Raw genomic sequence first — 22,026 nt, 5'->3', positions numbered from 1 at the left:
CTATACAGAGAAACCCTGTCTCGAAAAACCAAAAAAACAAACAAACAAAAAAACAACCCCCCCCCCAAAAACAATGTAATGTAGCAAAATCCTCACTCAAAAACATCTGCAAAGAAAAACAACTGTGTTGCCGATGATGTGCAGGACCCCAGGTTCCCTCTGTCAACCTGGGAGTGGGCCCGCCATTCTCAGCTTGCAGAGCAGAAGTGGGGGTAGGAGGAAGACCTGAATACAGGAGCTGGAAAGTGACCGGAAGATTATTTCTTCAACACCCAGCATGTCCCAAAGCTCCTCCCAATTCCTAACCGTTGGCTCCAAACCCTCCTGTTCTGCCTCTCTGGAGGTACGCTGGATTACTGATGCGTTCTACTGAGTCTGGCTTTCTCTGGGTTCTAGGTATCCTAATTCTGGTCCTCACACTGGTGTGGCAAGGGCTTTATCCACAGAACCATCTCACCATCCCCATGGCCCTGTACCTCTCTCTGCCATAGGCAGCTGTGAGATCCACGCCATGTGTGATCTTTGTACTTCCCACAGTGCATCTTACAGGCAGGAGTCTGACACTCATGATCATTCTGTATTCATGAGGTGCTTAGAAGCCATGCTTGGACTGGAACACTAGGATCTGGTGCCACACAAGCCCCTGGTGACCCCCTTCTGAGAAGAGTTCTGCTTTCTCACGTTGGGGACCCTGCGGGGCTCAGTCTGCCCTCTGTCTACATGGAATTTCCCTGGGAAGAGGGAGGGTGGGATTTTGCCCGTATTTCTCCCGTGCCCTGGTTAATGACATTTCTTCGTTTGCAGTGGAGAGGGAAAACGTGCAGAAGAGGACTTTCACACGATGGATAAACCTACACCTCGAAAAGGCAAGTGGGAGTCTGGGGGCTGGTGAGTGATACATTCACCTATATTCACATGCAGCTACATGGATGGTTCTGTATGGTGGCAGGGAGGAGACGTGACTCTCTCTCTCTCTGTGTCTTTCCCTCTCTGTTTCTGTGTGTGTGTGTGTGTGTGTGTGTGTGTGTGTGTGTGTGTGTGTATGTGTGTGTGTGTGTGTGTGAGTGTGAGAGAGAGAGAGAGAGAGAGAGACTTTCTGTAGTGTATACTGTGTATATATGTGTACATGTCTGTGTTCACATATGTAAGTGTTCACGTATGTAAGTGTTCATGTATGTAAATGTTCACGTATATAAGTGTTCACATATGTAAGTGTTCATGTATGTAAGTGTTCATGTATGTAAGTGTTCATGTATGTAAATGTTCATGTATATAAGTGTTCACATATGTAAGTGTTCATGTATGTAAGTGTTCATGTATGTAAATGTTCACGTATATAAGTGTTCACATATGTAAGTGTTCATGTATGTAAGTGTTCATGTATGTAAATGTTCATGTATATAAGTGTTCACATATGTAAGTGTTCATGTATGTAAGCATGCTGAAGTGAGCCCCTCAGAGGACAACTTCAGTGTCCACCCTCGCCTTCACCCTTGAGAGATGGGGTTTCTTGTTCACTGCTCTACACACCAGACCAGCCACCCCATGAGCCTCTGTGGATTTGCCTATGAGTCGCTTCCTACCTTGACGACACTGGGAATTACCAATGCACACCACCGCATCTGAGTTCTGGTTGTTGGAACTCTGGTCCCCATACTTCTGTGGGAAGGCCTTTGTGCCCCATGGCTCTGAACCTTTGAGTCTTTATGGGTTATGGGGAGCACGGAGAGCAGTTGTTCTGCAATCACCAGCATAGCTCTGGAGGGGAATCCACATGTGAGCTACAGAAGGCTTTCCTTGAACCATTGCAGCGTTTCCATAGACAGAAGCCCCCTCAGTCACCTCCAGCTCAGACACTGTCCAGCTGCCCGCTCTGGGGCTGTTAGTAGCCATTCGAACTGACTTAGGCAAGGCTAGCAAAGCCACTTTAACATTGCTGTTGAAGCGCCATTCCCTGCATCAGTCAGCCTACTTCATGCCTGCAAAAAGATTCCCTGAATCTTCCCATAGCCCAAAGTAGAATGTAAAAATAAGGACAGGGTGCCCAAGGCCCTCCGAGCTCTTATAGCTCTTCTCTTTCCCATTCTAATACGTATTTCTTTTTACTTTGTGTGCATTGGTGTTTTAACGGCATGTCTGTCTGTGTGAGGGCATCAGAAGCCCTGAAACTGGTGGTCACAGGCGGGTGTGAGCTGCCATGTGGGTACTGGGCATTGAATCCTAGTCCTCTGGAAGAACAGCCCAGCACCAACATGGCTGAGCTATCTCTCCAGTCCCAGCTCTCTCTCAATTTATTTCTCATGTTCTTTGACCATGCAACTTTGAGTAAGATCGTGTCTGCAAGCTCTGCTCCAGCACACTTAGCTCCCAGACAGCTGATGACTGCATCCCCAGACAAAAGGCAGGACTGAGGAGGAGAGAAGGGGTGAGCAGGTAAAGGGGGGGGCAGCAGAAATGTGAGCTCCCTTGCACATGAGGCTGAAGCTGTGAGCCCTGGGAATGTAATTGTTCTAAGTCAGAAAGCAGGAAAGTGGGGCTCCTGGCTGAAGTGGCTCACTTTAACCCTTGACTGTGTTCCGAGCTCCCATTCTTCCTGAGCCCCTGTCCCTCCTTCAGAATGAATGGTGTGGCACTGCCATGTCGGCCAAGAGCATCTTGGAGACTAGGTAGAAAGTGACAAGGACTCACACTTGAAGCATGATAAATCCTTTGCCGGTTGTTTTGACTGTGGGTACATTGCTAACGAAGCAAAACATTCCGGGGTGGGAGTGGAGACGGCAAAAGGGGAAACCGGTCTCCAAAACTGAGCTTGGAGAGCTCCTAAATGAATGCCCGATGTATGTCAGCCTGGCTGAGAATTCCTAGCAGGGGATGGGGTAGAGCCGGAAGGTCTTTCTTTCTTTTTATAGTAAAAATAAATAAATACTGAAAAGAGCAGAGAGTCGTTTAACAAATGCTCCTCACTCTCCAACCATTCACCGTGAGCCCCTTTGAACAAGAATGTGCCATGTCACAGACATTCTCCTCGCCCGGGCCTGCCCTTATCCCTTTTTTGGGGAGGCAGGTACGTAACAGGTAGCCCCCACTCTTAGGATAAACCAACCAGACAGCACCTGAGAGTGATGGGGCTCTCTTGTTAGCAGAGAGAAATTAACAGCCCCGTTTCCAGCCCCGAGACTTTAAAAAACAACCTTTAAGCCAAGGAAACCTAGGAAGTCCTTGGTGAATTGGGCTTAACGATAATTTGAAGGCTGTCAGGAATATTTACTGAGTCTCTGGCTTCTGGAAAAAACTATCCCTTAATTTACAGAAGGAGTTCAATCATGCAGAAAGCCCTTTGGGAGGTGGGGGGTGCTGTGGTTCCGGCCATAGCAGACTCTTGAAGCCTGGAGAATGTGGGTCCAGAGAGTGTTTGGGCTGGAGTGGGTTCTTACCCCCTGCCATCCAGCTGTGGACTCCAGCCAAGGTCGTGTTTGATGCCGCTGCAGAGGCCCTTCCAGAAACAGCCGATGGAAATTAGCCTTTGGGTTTAAATCCCAAGTCAGACTCGACTTCTGTCAGGCGGGTAACTGGAAATTTTGTTAGCCCATTCATCAGGGGTGCTGGGGTCTCTTAAAAGGAAGCAGTCTGCCAGGCCTGGAATGTGCCCGAGGCTGCAGGGTTTGCAAAGAAAATATCTTGCCTTTTGGCTCAAACTCCCTGGCGCCCTTGGGGCAATGCCCTCTTTTGTACACCTGTAGGTAGCCCCATCCTGTGTTTTGACTAATGGAGCAGGGGACTGGGACTTGTATAAAGGGTGAGGAAATGCCACCTTCCTTAATAAACAGTGGAACACAGGCCCACCAAGGGGCCAGGGAAGGAAGGGGCTTTCCCAGAGTAGAAGACTGACTAAGCTAATGTTGGGTTGAGATTTTCTTCACCACTGAGTGTGTGCTGGGGACAGCTGCCTCTGCATCCTGTTTTCCATTGTCCCTGGGGTATAGGAAGCACCCAGTCACTCCTCTAACCTGGACAAAGGTAAGGGGGAATTCAGATCAAGGCCGCAGGAGCTCCGAATGCAGGCCTCTGGTCCCTGTTGTGTGATTGATTCTCAGTCCAACCGTTGAAAGTCAGGTGTAGGAAACAGGAGTTTACCAAATAGCTGTGCGATGGTCACCCAACCTCTTTGAGCCTCAGTTTCCCCAAATCTGAAGTGAGGGCTTGCACTGGATCATTTCCGCCTAACAGACTTCGAATATGGTTTATTGATGGGTACGCTGACGTGTGTGTGTGTGTGTGTGTGTGTGTGTGTGTGTAGAAGATGGTACAAGTAAAGACCAGAGGTCAACCTCTAGGGTTATTTCTCAGGAGCAACCCACCTTGGTTTTTGACGCAGAGTTTCTTGAGACTGCGACTTACTGATACAGCAAGGCTGGTTGGCCAGCAGGCTTTGGGGATCCTCTGGTCTCCACCGCCCTCCATTGGGATAATCAGCATGTACCACCATGCCCAGCTTTTTATGTGGGCACCGAGGGATTGAACCCGGGTCCTCATGCTTGTGCAGCAGACACTTTATCAACTGAGCCATCACCCCGGACTCAGAGTTTTTCATGCTTTGGAAGCCTATAATGGCATGTCATTTCTTTCTCCTCTTAAACAGAAACCTGAATGTGATCTAGTCTTGGAGTCTGAGGTCTCATGTGAAGTGGGCTACCAAAACCAACCAATCATCCCCTTGTTGCTGAATCTCTTGTATAGCTCTCCTCCCAAGCCGCCATACACCGGCCGGCCAGAGGGCCCTTCCAGGGCGATAGATTGCTGCCACCTCGGATGACCCTTCGCCTCCAGGGTTCACTTTTGAGCAAGAACTGTGTAACTCACCCAGTTCGTTAATGGGCTTCTTCTTTTCCTCCTGTCCCACAGTGTGACCCACCTCTAGAAGTTACGGACCTGTTTGTTGATATTCAAGATGGCAAAATCCTAATGGCTCTGTTAGAAGTCCTCTCTGGGCGAAATCTGGTATGTCGTTTACAGCAGGGTTGGGGGCACTACAAAAGGAAGCACTGCTAAGGTCCCATTGCCATTCAGGCGTCAGATTTCTGTTCTGTAGCTGGGACTAAACAACACCCGTAAAAAAAAAAAAAAAAAAAAAAAACTTTAAGGAAGAAGGGACTTCGACTTCGGGCTCATGGCTCCAGAGGTGTCTGTGGCCACTTGGTCCTGTAGCTTTGGGCCTGAGAAAAGACCATGCATCACAAGAATGTGTAACAGGGAAACTTCTCGTCTCATGGCAGCAAAGAGAAAGAGGCCAGGGACCCCAGTATTATCCTCAAGGACACAACTCCAAAGACATAACATCCTCCCACCAGGCCCCATCTCCTAAAGGTTCCATCAGCAGCCAGTAGCCCCATACATAGCCTGATGTGCATAGGCCAACAGCACCCTGAGCCTTTAGTGTGTGGGTCTTGGGGGAGCATCCCAGATGCAACCGTGACATGGTATATAAATGTACCCACACATCCAGACAGGGTAACTTGATAAGTATCAGGACATGCTGAAGGATGGCATTCCTTTTTCACATAAGATGGGGGTGGCAGAGAGGACTCAGCAGCTAAGAGCACTCCCTACTCTCCCAGAGGACTTGAGATCTGTGCCCAGCATCCTATGGCTCACAATGGCCTATAATGGAGCTTCGGAGGATCCAGTACTTTTTCTGCCCTCTGAGGGTTCCTGCACACATGTGGCAGACACATACACATAAAGAAATCGAAAATTGTGACATCAGGTCTGAGAGATGGTTCAGTGGTCAAGAACACTGGCTGCTCTTGCAGAGGACCCAGGTTCAGTTCTCAGCACCACATGGCAGCTCACAACCATTCATAACTCCAGTTCCAAGGGATCTGATGCCCTCTCTTCTGGTGCCCTCTTTTGGCCTTTGTGGGTACTGCATGCACATGGTACACATGAACTCATGCCCATAAAATAATATGTGACTTAAAGAAAATGAATAATATGAACGACAGTAACTGAGTGATATCTGTTTTTTTTAACTATTATTTCATTATTGCGCATTGTATTTGGGGGTGTAATACACATGTAATAGGGTATACATAGAGAGGTCAGAGGATATCCTGAGGAAGTTAGTTCTTTCTTTCCATTTTGGGTTCCTGGGATCAAGCTCAGGTTATCAGTGACAAGCACTTATAGTTACTGAGCCATCTTGCTGGCCTATATCTGTTTCAGCTTGTTGTTGGGTTTTTTTTTTTTTGGTTTTGTTTTTTGTTTGTTTGTTTTTTAGCAAACGTATTTTAGTAGGTAAATTAGTAAATGAATGGCCAGTGATTTCAGTGAGCCTGTGATGGCTAAGACCTGAACCTGAACCATTCAGGTTAGCCGACAAAGTATTGTGCTAACCAGAGGGACGACTACGAATTAGGGAAAGCCTCCCTGTAGCTGTTGGATAAGAGCAGAAAAACTCTCAATGCTGGGAGCACCCATTGGTATAGCAACCACAAAATGTCCCCAGGCATTGTCAGATGCCCCCTGCCCCAGATGGCAAATTGATCCAGTCTAAGATGCCAGTCATAGGGGCTGGAGAAATGGCTCAGCGGTTGAGAGTGATTGTGGCTCTTGCAGAGTTTGATTCACCGAATCCACATCAAGTAGCTCTCAACCACCTGTAACTCCAGCCCCAGTGGGTCCAAAGCACTCACTGGGCCTCCACTTCTGCTGGCATCTGTATGCACACACATAAATAAAACATATTTTGTTTAAATGCCAGATGTTTACACTGAGAAACAGGTTCTGGAGTTGAGTGCTTGATTTGGCCTTGGTGATCCCTGAATGCTCAAGTGACAGATGGCCGTCTGCTCTGGATGTGGCTTTAAAAGCTCTACTTCCCACCCAGCCTGATGGCACAAGCCTTTAATCCCAGCACTCAGGAGGCAGAGGCAGATGGATCTCTGAGTTCGAGGCCAGCCTCAGAGGCCAGGCAGCAGGTCTTTCCTGGTGGAATTGGCCTGCGTGGGAGGAGATGACTGTGGTACTCTGTGCAGATCTAAGGAGCAAGTTCCAGGGCTACACAGAGAAACACTCTCTGGAAAAGCAAAGCAAACAAACAAAACCACCCACGACTTCTCAGATCTCTGTGGCTGAGACCTGCCACACCCATTCACCCTTCTCACCTGGGCTTTCCTCCCACAAAGTAGAAGATGCTCATGAGGTCACTCAAGGGAGAGAGATGAGCAAAGCTGGAGGAGGCATTCCCAGCAGGTCTCAGTGAGCAAGATGCACACTTCCCCCAAGGCTTTGTAAGAAAGCATATCCCGGTTCTATGTTCTCTGTAGACAGGCTTCCACTTTGAAGCCAGGGCATGTGGCAACAGTGTCCATAGCCTTTGACCCTGCAGCTCAGCAAAGAACGGCCCTCCTCCACTGCGCATGAGCAGAGCGCAACAGGTCTTTCCCAGTGGAATTGGCCTTCGTGGGACGAGATGTGCTCACTATGGTACTCTGTGCAAAACCCACATGGCTGGTTGGGAATTGAGGTCCAGCCTGCAACTGGCTTTTGTGTGTTCTCCCCCCAAGCCTCATCTGAAAACCCAGCCACATCCGCTGCTGTTGGGGGCTGAGCTGAGTAGGGATGTGGACAGCAAGCTAGATTCTCTAAGCAAATAGTCACTTGTGCTATGAGACCATGCAGGTTCTGGGGGGCGGGGTGGGCAGAGGTTAACAAGCCAGGAGCTGGTTAGAGAGAATACTAGACCCATTGGTCCCATGTCAAGATTCCCCATTTACCAGCTTCAGCGAACCAAGTCTCAGGATCCTAGGATCATAGTGACATCTGGATGCCTTCATTATGGGTCTTTTCTTTTTCATTCATTCATTCATTCATTCATTCACTTTATACTCTGGTCACAGATCCCCCTCCCTTCTCTTCTCCCAGAATCATCCTCACAACTCCTCCCCATTGCCTCCACCCCTTCTCCTTAGAGAAGGGGAAGGCCTCCCCCCAACCTCCTGTGAGTACCAGCCTGCCCTGGGACATCATCTGCAGTAGGATTAAACACATCCTCTCTCTCATTGAGGCCCGACCAGGCAGTCCAGCTAAGGGGAAGGGGATCCAATGGCAGGCAACAGAGTCAGAGGCAGCCCCTGCTCCAGTTGTTTGGGGACCCACATGAAGACCAAGCTGCACATATACTACAAATGTGTAGGAGGCATAGGTCCAGCCCCTGCATGCTCTTTGGTTGGTGATTCTTTTCAATACCGTACCTAACCTTCAAAAGCAAGTGATAAAGAAAAGGCGCCCCCTGTGGTCTTGGGGCACTACTGCATGGGCACTGGCTTAGCTGCATGTTTTGTTTTTCAGCTGCATGAATACAAATCCTCATCACATCGTATTTTTCGGTTGAACAACATAGCGAAAGCACTCAAGTTTCTGGAAGATAGCAATGTAAGTGTTTGAAGCCTGTCTGGTCAAGACAAGCTTGCCTTGGAAGAAAAGAGTGGGAGTTGAAGTTTGGTGCTCATCTCTCGGGAAATGTGGAAAGGCTTGATGGGGGAATAGCCAAGTTCTTCCAAGCTTAGGGTGAAGGGAAGTCACTCAGAGAAGCTACATTTTAAGATATGGCTCCTACGCCCTGCCCACCCTATTTGCACCTAGGCGGTCTGGGAGAAGGCCAGCAGCTGTTGGTTAGCAGAGGTTTGGGACTGATCGCTACAATGTATCTCTCTCTTGGAACTTAAGGACAGGGCACAAGGTTTGGGACTGATCGCTAAGATCTATCTCTCTCTCTCTCTCTCTCTCTCTCTCTCTCTCTCTCTCTCTCTCTCTCTCTCTCTCTCTCTCTCTCGGAACTAAAGGACAGGGCTTGGGACTGATCGCTACAATGTATCTCTCTCTTGGAACTTAAGGACAGGGCGCTCAGTGTGGCAGAGGCAAGGACCTGGCTCTGTCATAGAGAGTTCTGGATCTGCATTTGGAACTCTTTCTGATCCTTCACAGGTGGGAAGGGGAGGCCCACAGGTGGCATCCCTAAAGCGGTTTGTTTCAGGACAGTCTGTGTGAAAACAGTGTTCAGTTTGTCTGGCCTATCTGCAGACTAAACCATTCCCCTAGAGTGCAGACCCTTTGAGGTCGTGTGTGTAAGACAAGCAGATGTGTGTGCTATCTCAGCACAAGGAGTACTGGGTGAGGAACTCCAGTAGCTCATGAAGGGACCTGGAGAGTCAAGGATGGAGCCCAGGATCCTGGAATATCTCAGAAGCTGCTGAAGGGTGGGAGCAGGCATGCCTCCACTTTCCTGCCCTGATGCTTCTGGCGGCTCTCACCCAGGCTGGGGCAGGCAGGCACTCACCACTGCAATGTTATCCCAAGCTGAATGGATGTGAATGTCAACCCTGAGGCTGAGCAAGAGCTTGGGGAGCACGTTTACCACCACAGAGGAAGTGGGATGTGTCCCCAATTGCCACACAGCAGAGAAAGACCTGGATGCAAGAGGTTTAAGTGATGGTGACCACTAAACACCCCAGTGCATATCGGATATCAGAGTCCAAAGGTGCAAGCAAGTCCAGGAATGTACCAGCTGACAGATGGGTCGGCACTCTTGGGGAAAATTACTTGGCTGTGGAAAATAAGTTGGTGCTGGTGTGTGTTAAGGCGTGGGGCCTCAAACACAGTATACTGAATAACAGGCAGACAGATGTAAAGGGTGCTTCTTACGTGATACCATCTGTGTGAAATTTCTGTGATGGAGAAATGGCTTTAGAGAAAGTTAGACCGAAGGGGAGGCAGAGGGATGCCAGATGACAGCTAGTAAGTCCAGGGCTGCTCTTAGAAAGGGTGAATATGTTCTACAATCTGCTCCAGTGGTCTTTACACATGTCTGCAGATACACCAAACCCACAGAACTGAATGCTCTAAATGGGAGGCTTCAACAGCCCGCCGACCACAGCTCAGTGAAGCTTTAAATACAGTGAAGTTTAAAATACAAGCACTTTCCCAGATTCACTCTGTGGGCTCAGGAACACTGTGAGCCTCTGCTTGAGCAAGGATCAAGCTTGCCTTTGTATGACTAGGCCTGGGTTTCCAATCCTGGCCTCCCCACTCACTTCTAGGGACTGTGGGGAAACCATATACCTCTCTAAATAGAAGGAACAGAGACAGAACCTTCCTCAGAGCAATACTGAGGGGGCGGTGTGCACACCCCTGCCAAGGGCCGTGTGCCCTCTTTCTGCCGCTTCGCTGGCTTGACTGAACTCCCTGGTGGCACCACCCACCTGTGTTCCATCATTAGCATAACTCTCAGGAAGCTTTGTCTCCCCTGAATGCTTTACTTGGGACAGGAGGCGTGGCTTCTAGCAGCTGCCTAGGTTGCCCCTTCTGGTGGCCTTGAGATCATCTCCCACAGTGAATGCCATGTGGGTGACTCTGGTCACTTACCCAGGCAGGGCCTAGGCTTGCATCCCAGTGTCTTTGTGGATTTGGGCTGTGCCTAGCATAGGGGAGAACCAGTTATAAGATGGTTGAGGTCCAGAGGAAAGAACAATGCTCTTGCTAGCAGCAGCTGCTTGGCGCTCCAGGGCATGAAGAGGAGCCTCTGACTCACACAGGAGAACGTATGGCCTGCCGAATCTACATTCGAGGTGCTCCTGCCATGGATTAATCTAAACATACGGTGCCATGGGAAAAGCATGGCCGAGGCCTGGCCTTCCGGCCTCCACGTGTGAGCCTTTTCCAGGCTGTCTGCTCTAGTGACTGTACAGCACCACAGACCACTGAGCCCACCTTCCCTTCAATTAGTTATTCTTCACAGAAACATCCCAGCCTGGGCGCGTGGGAGCTCAGTGTCTCATTTGGGTCCATTTCCCAGACAGATAGGACAAGTGTAATGTGGTCCAGGGGTGGGGGGTTATTCAGGGGGAAGATGATGATGGAGAGGAGACAAGATAAGTTCCCAGGGACAAGCTGTGGCCCATTCTGAGAATCCACAATATGACTTAAGGAGCCTTATTTATCCCTCTTTGTGCCACTGCCTGGATTTCTAGGACAATCCTCAGTGGCTCTGCTGGTGCCTGGGTGGCGGTGCCCAGAGCTGGGAAGTAGCTACAGACACCAACCAAAGCTGTTGTTCTGGGGTCCTGGGACCAGCCAGTGTGCACTCTTCTTTCTCCTCAACTGTGGGACCAACTCTGGGACCTCAGGAAGTCACTTAGGCTGAGCTTTGGCTTTGTCACCTTTGAAATGGGGCCATGGAGAGTGAGACTAACCTGGGAACCCACCCGTAGTGGTCAGTGCTCTGTCGGGGAAGCCATTGTCATGAAGGTTTCCAAGTCACTCTTCTAAACCTATCAGCTCAGAGAAGAGAAGAGATGCTCCCACAACCCAGCAGGCTCATTTGTATTCAGTGTGGCAGAACAAACTGAGTTAGAAGCGGGGAGGCGGAGCACTATCCCTAAAGATCTGAAGCATGGTGATTTTATCATCTGTCTATCACCAAGGAGAGTAGAAGGCTCCGTCCTCCAGGGAGGACTATACTCTGACGATGAGGATGACAGAATCCCTTAAGTAGTTGTAGTTCACTGGGCTAGAATGTTCTATAAACTGCAAACCAGAGAATGCTTCCAGGAAGACCTGGCTGGTAGGAAAACAGAAGAGTTTCCACAAGTGATTGGTTATGTGCTGTGAGCGCTGCCGGGGGAGCCTGGACGGAAGATTGGCTCTGAGTTTGATGGCTTGTATCCCTCTTAGTATTGACAACTTCCTTCCTGGCCTCCAGTCTGCCGGCGATGAGCCCGTGTTGTCTCAATTACCTTCTTGGCAGCGGCTGTGAATGGCCCGTCAACCAGGGAGCTGGGCAGTCAGCCTCAATCAGGCAACCCTAGGCCTAACTGATGTTGTCAGAGCCCCCAATAAACCGATAAGATCAGAGATGTGAGCCAACGCAGTTTAAAGGCCTCATGACAGAAAGGGAGAGTGGAGCGAGAATCGGCTGTATGACAGACAACCTCTCTTAAGTTTTTCCCCACCCCCCACCCCCCAGTGTCCCAGGATAAAGTTTGCAATGTGGGTTTTAAAGGTTGCTCTGCTGAGCTCATTCATCCCATTACATCCCTGGAGACAGCTGTGTACATGTATGAAGTGTTGCTCAACGAGGAGAGGAAATGAGACAGAGGCCGACAGCTTTCGAGGCCCCGCTCACCCTCTCCACTCTAGGGCCCTTCCAGAGAGGTTGGCAGGAGGCTGACCGCTGGACTGTGAACTCAGTGATGGTTGTAAGTGCTGACCCTCCATCCTGAGCCTGCACAGGACACTGTGTGTGCGTTAAAGTGCAGAATGGGCTTTGCAGGGTGTCAAGCACTTGCTGCTTAAGAGGACCTGAGTTTTGATACTAGATAGCTAACTAGAACCTGCATAAAAAACACAGGTGCTGTAATCCCAGTGCCCCGCTCCAGGCAAGGTGGGACCAGAGACAAGAGGATACCCAGAGCTTATTGGCCAGTCAGTATAGCCAAATCAGTGAGTTTCAGGTCTAGTGAGAAACCCTGCCTCAAAAAAAAGCAGGGTAGAAGCTGAACCTTCTTGGGCACACTTTTAAGTCCTAGTACTTGGGAGGCAGAGGCAGGCAGAGCTCTGAGTTCAATGACAGCCTAGTTTACATAGCAAGTTCTAGGTCAGCCAACACAACATAGTGAGATCCTGTCACAAAGATACATAAAATAAATAAGTAAATAAATAAATAAATGAAAATTTAAAAATAAGATGGAGCCTGGTAGAGGGAGACACCTGACATCAGCCTCTGTCTTCTAAACACAGAGACATGAAATGCAGATTGTGTGTGTTGGGGAACATAGCTCCCCAACTAGGTCCTGGGATGCTGCAGGTTCAGGGGCTCTTAAGTAGTTTTAGGGTTCACAGGAGCATCTTTGCATGGTCAGACGCAGGTGAAATAGTATTGTCTGAGCGGTGGTTTCTGTTTAACGTGTTACACAGCTGCTCTGTAGGACAGTTTGTGTAGATACGGAATCCCTGGCTGTGATGGGTTTGCTGTTTGTTTTTCTGATGTGTGTGGCTGTGCTCTGAGTCAGTCAAGGGTACCCTAAGTCAGGAGGTTTGATGGCGCGTTCATGTGGTGTGCTGACAGTCTTCCTGGGGTTCATGCCCTCCTTTTATGGAACGGAATGGTAGAAACTGCAGGCTTATGGCTTGGGGCACATTAGAGTTGTGTACCTGTATTTTTTTTAATGCAGGTTTTAGCTATCAAGAGCTTTCTGGATGCTCTCCTAACACGAAGTGGTAAGAGCAGTGCCTACACGATAGAACTGTGGTTGGGGTAAACTGAGCCAGTAGTCATAAGTACTTGGAAGACTTTAGGGTGGTGTCCACACATGGTAAGCACTACATATGTTTTGGTCAGATACAGTTTTCCCCATTAGGTGTCCCCAAGAGGTGGCCTTTGGCAAGGACAAATAGCACCAGGCAGTCAGCAGCATCAGGCTTCAGAGGGTGGGAAAGGTGGTAGGTCATTTTGGGAGCTTTGCGCTCATCAACCGCTTCTTTCCAGGTCAAGCTGGTTAGCATCGATGCAGCGGAAATAGCGGACGGCAACCCCTCGCTGGTTCTCGGGCTGATATGGAACATCATTCTCTTCTTCCAGGTAAGCCTGCCGCTCTCTGTGACACTTGAACATCATCGGGAGCGTTCTAACCACGGGACAGCACGCCCACATCAAGGGACACCGCGAGACTTAGTTTCCGTGATTCATATTCCTCTGTTTTCTGATGGGGACCAGGAAATGAAGACTGAGGCTCATTGTTTAGTTACAAAGGTGATCCGCTAGGGGAAGATTTGCAGGGGCTTTGGCACTGGTGTTGGCCAGAGGCACGGGCGCTGTTTGGAGCTATGGGTCCCTTTCTGCATCAGCCGAGAACTTGAGCCTCAGTTTCCACCTCTGTAAATGCAGGAGTGGTCACAAGATGTGCCATGTGTGAGGGTTTCACCCACTGTGTCAAGTTTACACAGGACTCGGTCACTCCGTAGCCTGGCTTCTCGAGGGATGCTAGGAACATCAGGAAAGGTGTTGAATGCCTTAAATAGACCACAGAGAAGCCAGGCGTGGTGGCGCACGCCTTTAATCCCAGCACTTGGGAGGCAGAGGCAAGCAGATTTCTGAGTTCAAGGCCAGCCTGGTCTACAAAGTAAGTTCCAGGACAGCCAGAGCTACACAGAAAAACCCTGTCTCGAAAAACAAAAACAAAAACAAAAACAAAAACAAAAACAACAAAAAAGATAGACCACAGAGGTCCCTTTGCTCCTTCGGCAGATGTCTGTTGAGTTTGGTGGGGGGTTTTTTGTTGTTGTTTTTTAGTTGTTGTTGTTGTTGCTTTTTCAGTAATGTCAGATGTTAGAGAGACAGAGCTCTCTCTTCTTGAGGGGATCACAAAGACACATAGATTCCATATTACTTCAGGGTGAATGTCACAATTGGGGTTTGAGCAAGTCTTTGTAAGAGCTCTAAGCGGGGGGTGGTGAGATGGCTCAGCCGTTAAAATCACTGACTGCTCCTCCAAAGGTCCTGAGTTCAAATCCCAGCAACCACATGGTGACTCACAACCATATGTAATGAGATCTGACTCCCTCTTCTGGAGTGTCTGAGGATAGCTACAGTGAACTTACAGATAAATAAATAAATCTAAAAAAAAAAAAAGATGTGTGGCTAAAAGGGTATACTGTGTGATACACTATAGCTTCCATGATGAGATGTTTAAAAAAAAAAAAAAAAAGAGCTCTAACCGGGGACAACTTTACCACATGGATGAGCCGAATGAGGAAAACCATGACCAAGGGAGCGACCTGCGCAGGGTTTGGAAGGGTGGGTAGGAGTGTGCTTCTCATGTTTATTATGCATACGAATTACATGGGCACGGTGCTAAAATGCCTCCTGGATCTGTAAGTGGCTCTGGGACAGGCCTGGGCTTCTGCATTTCTCACATGTACCCTATGGTAATAGATCAATGCTGGAGGAAAGGGACAGTCAATCAGCCAGCAGGCCCACAATGAGTCTGGGAAGCCTGACAGGAGTGTGATGCATTCTGGGAGTGCCAGGTTACTAGTGGAAGAAAATAACAGATCGTCTGGTCAGGAGGAATAAGTGTGCCTAAGCTGATGAGAGCTACAGGAGTCTCAGAAAAAGCTGCTCGTATACTGACAACCAAGTCTATGTAAGCTGGACTCTCCAACCAGGGTCTTGTGGCAGATGAGAGGGAGCCACTGGTCAGGAGTCACTGTGGGTCACTGGGCCTGATATGCCCTCTTCTCTCTAGATAAAGGAGCTCACGGGCAACCTCAGCAGGAGTTCTCCATCTTCCAGCTTGTCACCGGGCTCTGGGGGCACCGACTCCGACTCTTCCTACCCACCCACCCCCACCACCGAGAGGAGTGTGGCAGTGGCAGTGAAAGACCAGAGGAAGGCCATCAAGACCCTGCTGTCATGGGTGCAGAGGAAAACCAGGAAGTAAGCTATAGTCTTTCCCCTGCCCCTAAACCAAGCTCGGCTTTAGGTGCACTGGTGTTCACCATGGGCGTACCACACCCTACAAGGCTGTGTCCAGGCCCCGGGAGCATTACACATGGACCTGGGTGGCCAAGGTTGATCAAGTTCCATCTGCTAAGGGGCCAGTGTCCATGGGCCCTATGCTTCACACAAACCATGAGAACATGAATGTGATGTGCTTTTCCAGTTGGTGTGTGGTGTGTGCCTGTGAGTGTGTGGCGCATGCCCATGCATGTACCTTGAGGAGGGGAGAGCAAGCATCAGGTGTCTTCCTTTATTGCTCTCTCTCTTATTCTTACAAGACAAAGTCTCTCGCTGAATCAACAGCTTGCCATTTCAGTTAGGTCGGCCAGCAAGCTTCTGGAATCCTCCGGTCTCTGTTCCCCAATGATAGGCTTTCACACACGGGCAGCCATGCCTGGCTTTTTGTGAGGGTGCTGGGGGTTCAAATTCTGGTCCTCGGATTTATGGGGCAAGCACTCTTACCATTTCCTAAGTCCAGTTATAGAAATCTTCTGCCAGGCCCTTTTACTGCCCTGGGCCTTAGTCAGAGGTGCTAGGCTAGTGTAGAGGAAGCCACACCTACTTGGGGATACTCCACCTCCTCTGTGTACAGCCTAGGGGCGTAGTTGCTGGTGTCTCACTTGCCTGTCTGAGCCTCCTATTTAATGGTGACACCGTTCATTGCCTTCCAAGACAGCTGTGACACAATCGTGAAGAGAAGCTCGCACCTCAACTAAAAGGCCACTCACTTAATACATTTCTTCACACCTCCCCCGGGAAGAGGAGATGCAACAGAGGCTAGACCTGGGGGTGGGGGGTTGATGGAGGAAGTTAAATGTGAATGATTAGAATAGATGACTGTGAAAAACCAGGAAAGGTTTAAGAATAAATCAAGTCGGAGAGTTCACTGTCAGGAGCCCTGTGCATGAGGCAGAGGGATGGCGGCTGGGGGATTGAGAGCATCCTGTGCTCCCCTCATGGCATGCCCATGTGACTCTTCACTTGGACAAGTGCATGTGACAGCTGCAGGTGACTTTGGCTTGGTTCACAGCCTTACTAAGCATTGTCTTGATGACTGTTGGGTCCCTGGCTTTGAGAATGTACTCTGAGTAGGTCACAGGAGCCAAGGCTTACAGCAGCTCCGCCTTTAGGGTTTGTAACCTGTGGAAGACTGAAGTTATTTCTACATTAAAAAGGTGTTAGATTCTATTAATTCCGTGAGCATGATAAGAAATGAAAGGACTTTACATAGAGAGCCGACACCTCCAGGCATGTCCCTCACTGTGAAAGTTATGGTGTTAGGGCCAGGGAGATGGCTCAGTGGCTAAGATACATGCTGGGTGTAGTAGTCTACCTGAGGCTAAGGTATTTATATTAATTATAATGACAAAGGAAGTCTCAAAAAAAGCCCAACCAGAGACTTTGGTCTCATGAAGATTAAGTCTCATGAAGAGCACTTGGAAGAAGCGCAGCAAGCTTAGAAAGGAAAAATAGAAAATATATGGTTCAAGCATTAAAGGGGCACTAGGAAGTGAGATGGAGCCAAATCCTGTGTTCAAGGATATTAAATTGAATTAAGGAAGGGGTGACGTTGAGGCAAGATCCCACCCAACTAAATTTAGGTCCAGGCATGGGAGTATAAACTTTTAATCCCAGGAGGCAAAGGCAAGCAAATGTCTGAATTCAAGGCCAGCCTGGTACAGAGCAAGTTCCAAATAAAGTAAAATGTAAACCCATGCATAGTGGGCCACACCTTTAATCCCAGCTTTTAGGAGACAGGTACGCAGATCTCTGAGTTCAAAGTCAGTCTACAGAGCAAGTTCCAGGACAGCTAAGCTTAGGCAATGAAGAAACTGGAAAATAGAAAGCTGGTGATAAACTGGGTGTGGTGGAACACGCCTTTAATCCCTGCACTTGGGAGGCAGAGGCAGGCGGATTTCTGAGTTCAAGGCCAGCCTGGTCTACAAAGTGAGTTCCAGGACAGCCAGGGCTACACAGAGAAACCCTGTCTTGAAAAACAAAACAAAACAAAACAAAACAACGAAAGCTGTTGATAATAATAGAACGAGGGGGCCATGTTCTAGCCCCAGCAAGCAGCAGAACTCAGCAGCTTTGACCATTCGGCTCTGGCTTTAGAGTGAAGAGGAGAAGTAGACTACTAGGACAATTGGTGCTGGTTAGCTGGAGCTAAGAAATTAGCAGCAATCAAAAAAAAAAAAAAAAGACCAGCATCACTGAGGTGAAATCTTCTGGGACGTGTTTTCTGAGAGCACAAAGAAGCTGTGTTCCAGAGATAGTCAAGGTTGTACCTCAGGCTGCATCTGGACTTGGTAATGTGTAAGAGTCACCCCAGTGGTACTGGTTTTGAAGGCATGAAGGGTCATGAAGAACAGCTGAGGCTTGGCACTGTGAGAGGCCATGGAAGGCCATTGGTGAAGGTGCAGCCTCAGTTGCAGTTGAAGGCCCAGGACTGAAGGGATGCAAAGGAGTTGAGGCTTGGTATTGTGAAGAGAGCCTGTGAGAGGCTATTGGTGAAGCCTAGTTACAGTGGAAGACTCCAGTGTATTGGAGATGCCAGTACCGTGGGATGACCTCCAAGGATAACAGCAGCAGTGGAGTGGAGTCAACCAGAGCCTAGAGTGCTACAGAGGGCAGAGCTGGAGAAGTGACGCCAACCCCTTGGAGGAGCCCAGAAGATCATGTGTGTATCCTAGACATTGAAACAAGAAGCTATAACATTGAAGTTGCCTTGGAGACCCCAAGATGTTCGAGATGCCAGAGCCATGAGTTATCTGCTGAGGAAAGCTGCTAACGGGGAGTGGAAGCAGCCCAGGAGAAAGAAGTTGGTTGCAGTCAACAAAGATGAAAAAGGACTTGGAGATCTGAAGATTGCTTTGACATCAGACATAGCGATGCAGAATTTGGAATCTGCCCAGCTGGTTTCCTATCTTTTTTGGGGGGGGATTACAGGTAAGTGATTGGATGAATTTCAGAAGAGACTTTGAGCTTTGGACTTTTAACATTGTTGAGAGTGATATAGGCTATGAGGACTTTTAAAGTTGAGTCCAATTTAGTCAAATGTATTTTTCATTATGCTATGTTTAGGCATGGCCCCCTTAGACTCATATGTTTGAACAAGCCTATGGGGGCCAGGGAGTGGAATACAGTGCTTTGAATATGGTTGGCCCAGGGAGTGGCACTATTTGGAGGTGTGGCTCTATTGGAGTAGGTGTGGCCCTGTTGGAGTAGGTGTGTCACTGTGGACGTGGGCTTTAAGATCTTCATCCTAGCTTCCTGGAAGCCAGTATTCTCCTAGCAGCCTTCAGATGAAGATGTAGAACTCTCAGCTCCTCCTGTACCATGCCTGCCTGGATGCTGCCATGCTCCCACCTTGATAATCTACAGAACCTCTGAACCTGTAAATGTTGTCCTCATAAGACTTGCCTTGGCCATGGTGTCTGTTCACAGCAGTAAAACCCTAACTATAACACTGGGTAAGCATGAAGACCAAAGTTTTTATTTCCAGCACCCACAGGCTTGGTGGTCCATCTGTAATACCAGAGCTCAGAAGGCTGTATAGCCATAGTGGGATTCCCAGGGCAAGCTAGTGAGCCAGAGCAGCATGTGAGTGTGCTCTGGGTTCAAGCAAGAGACCGTGCCTTGCTGAATACAATGAGAGTAATTAAGGAAGTTTCCTGATATGGGTCTCCAGCTGCTCCATATGTGTGCATCCACACCCAACATGCAAACATACATGTGTACGTGCCGACAACACACACATACACATGAGAAAAAGAAGCTGTGATTTTACGTGTGTTGATGATGCCGGTAACTGACAATCATCCCGTGGCTCCTGTACTCCTGCTGCACACACTAGGTTCACCTTTAGACATGACCATCCCGGTGGAGACCTCGCCCTTCCCCATAACAGTACCCCACGTGGTTATCCTGTATCCACCCTGTTTTAAAACTGTAGTGTTGGAGGCTCAGAAAGGGTATGTGCCTGGCCCAAGCCAGAAGCATAGAGAAGCAGCTGAGACAGAAACTTGGATCTTCCTGGCTCTGTCTCCAACAGAGAACATCCTGTGTGTCCCCTTTCCATTGTCATTGATGACGTGTGCACTGTAAAAATCTTTTCTTTATGTATTTAGGGACTTGGGAACCAAGGGTCTGGCTTGCATTTTTGGATAACATATATGTCCTGCTCCATTTGGGAAATTCTTAGGGTAGCACTCCTGGTGGTCAAGGTCTTTGAACAGCAGGGAGGGTGAACAGCACCCAAGCCCTGTCAGGTCTCCTCTTTGGGTTCCTTTACTAACCTGGGTTGTTGCTGTCTCTACCTCTTCACATCAGGTATGGTGTGGCAGTCCAAGACTTTGCAGGCAGCTGGAGGAGTGGCCTGGCTTTCCTGGCTGTCATCAAAGCTATTGACCCCAGCCTTGTAGACATGAAGCAGGCTCTGGAAGATTCCACCCGGGACAATCTGGAAAAGGCCTTCAGCATTGCCCATGATTCCCTGCATATCCCGAGGCTCCTGGAGCCGGAAGGTACGCTGACTCTCCCTCTCTGTCCTTTTAACTGTTAATATACATATACTGTCTGCTCTTCCAGGTAGGAAACTAAGAAAACTAAAATAAAAATCTAGTGAAGAAAAAAAATTCTTTTTCCTATGCTATAGTCATCTTTGTGCATCTAATTTCTACATCATTGACATCACTTGGTATATGTATAATTTTGCCTCTTTTTCACTTGTAGATAATATCAATGTTTGGCTAGTATATTTCTATAATCTTCTGGTTATATTTATTTATATTGGATACAGAACAGTCCAGCTGTTGGCATCCTAAATTTACCTGGCCATTGAGGTTACGTCAGAAACGATCACTTCAGGGGTTGGAGGTGAAGCTCTGTGGCAAAGCCCTGTAGATGGAAGGAAGGAGAGGCAGAGGGAAGAGAGAAGGAGGGAGAGAGAGCAAAAAGAGGGAGGAAGAGAAGGAAGGGTAGTTTTTTGCACACAACATGATCATAAACATCTTTCTTACCCAGCATGCCTTTGACTCTCCCTCAAAGGCCAGCTCCCACCTGCAGAATGACAAAGTTAGAGGAGTACATTAATGTAGTATTAATTATCTATTAATAAATCCCGATGGTGGGTTCGTTACCTGCCTCATTCCTGAATGAAACACACACACACAGCCTTTATATTTTAATACGCCTAAAATAGCTCTGTAGCTGGGCCACTGCCTAACCTCTACACAGTTAATCCTAAGTTATTACTTACTAATTCTGTGTTCTGTCCTGGCTGCTCTGGGCCCAGAGGGTTGCCCAGCTGGGCTGTGCTCTCTCGGGTCCTTCACTTGCCGGCCATGCCTCTCTGCCCTGAACCATTCTTAGGCATGGTGTCTCTCCTCTCCTCCACACTCTTCCAACATGTGGATCGGTTCTCCTTCCTTCCCTCCTGGTCCCAAATCAAGTCCCACCTCTGTCTGCCCTGCCCTGCCCAGCTATTGGTTATTGGCATCTTTATTACCAATCAGAACCAACTGGGGTCAGGTTCCCAGAAGCTACGTAAAAGCAGCTACACATTAAGATGTGTAACTCTATTCTGTCATTGTTGCTTTCTGCTCTGGGGTGTCTCATTTGGGACCTCCCAATGTCATGGTCATCAGATGTGCTCATGGAACCAGAAGCGAGCTGACTACAGTGAAGGGATCCAAGGAAGGAGGGGCACAACCCTGAGCATGAGGGTCGCAGGCTTCCCCATCCCGGCTTCTCTGTCTGGCAGCCACCTTTAACCAAGGGCATTCCTCCCTCTCAGAGTCTAAATTTCTTCCAGGGGAAAAGAAAAACAGGAAAACTTTGCTGATGTGTGTGTCCCTTCCTCATCAGCACCCCCTGGAACTAAGGAGAAAGTGTGTGTCTTTGCTAATGCCTTTGTCTCTCTCCACAGACATCATGGTTGACATGCCAGATGAGCAGTCCATTGTGACATACGTGGCCCAGTTTCTAGAGCGCTTTCCAGAGTTGGAGCCTGTACGTTGTTCCCCTTCCCTTCAGTTCACAAACTGGACATCTTTCCCGGGTACTCAAGGCACAGTCACAACAGCCGGGGCTCTGGCTGGGGCTGTGTCAGTCTATGTGGCTGATGGCAACAAAGTCACCTCAAGCTGCTTGCTTGCTTGTCCTATTTCCATTTCTAAACCACCTGTGACATAATACATCAAGGTGGAACAGAAAGCCAGTCACATCTCACACACAAACCTCTTCCCAGACCAACTTGATTAAGATGACAATGTTCACCTGTCACTTGGGTATCACTCTTTAGGTACCCAGAGGCATAGTCCAGCAAGTCACCAAATTGTATCTATCTATCTATCTATCTATCTATCTATCTATCTATCTATCTATCTATCTATCTATTTAGTAGACAAGGCTGGCCTCGAACTCAGAGATCTGCCTGCCTCTGACTCCCAAGTGCTAGGATTAAAGGC

The 22,026-nt window shown here is 48.7% G+C and overlaps 1 protein-coding gene across 8 annotated transcripts in view; it reads left to right on the top strand.

The window, feature by feature from the left end:
* Clmn (calmin) overlaps nt 1-22,026 on the top strand; it is a 101,969-nt gene that overhangs the window by 59,608 nt on the left and 20,335 nt on the right. For all 8 annotated transcript variants that reach the window (NR_104439.1, NR_104437.1, NR_104435.1 and 5 more), the window contains exons 2-8: nt 805-866; nt 4,903-4,998; nt 8,350-8,433; nt 13,544-13,636; nt 15,303-15,493; nt 19,889-20,082; nt 21,486-21,568. Coding sequence is in view for 2 of the 8 variants with exons in the window: in NM_001040682.1 (NP_001035772.1) it covers nt 805-866; nt 4,903-4,998; nt 8,350-8,433; nt 13,544-13,636; nt 15,303-15,493; nt 19,889-20,082; nt 21,486-21,568 (803 nt within the window). In the remaining 6 variants the exon portion in view is untranslated. The remainder of the gene's footprint in view (nt 1-804; nt 867-4,902; nt 4,999-8,349; nt 8,434-13,543; nt 13,637-15,302; nt 15,494-19,888; nt 20,083-21,485; nt 21,569-22,026) is intronic.

Source organism: Mus musculus, chromosome 12 (genome assembly GCF_000001635.26).
Source record: "Mus musculus strain C57BL/6J chromosome 12, GRCm38.p6 C57BL/6J".
Lineage (NCBI taxonomy): Eukaryota > Metazoa > Chordata > Mammalia > Rodentia > Muridae > Mus > Mus musculus.
The sequence above is the reverse complement of the archived record's forward strand: the minus strand, read 5'-3'. Positions and strand labels throughout refer to the sequence as shown.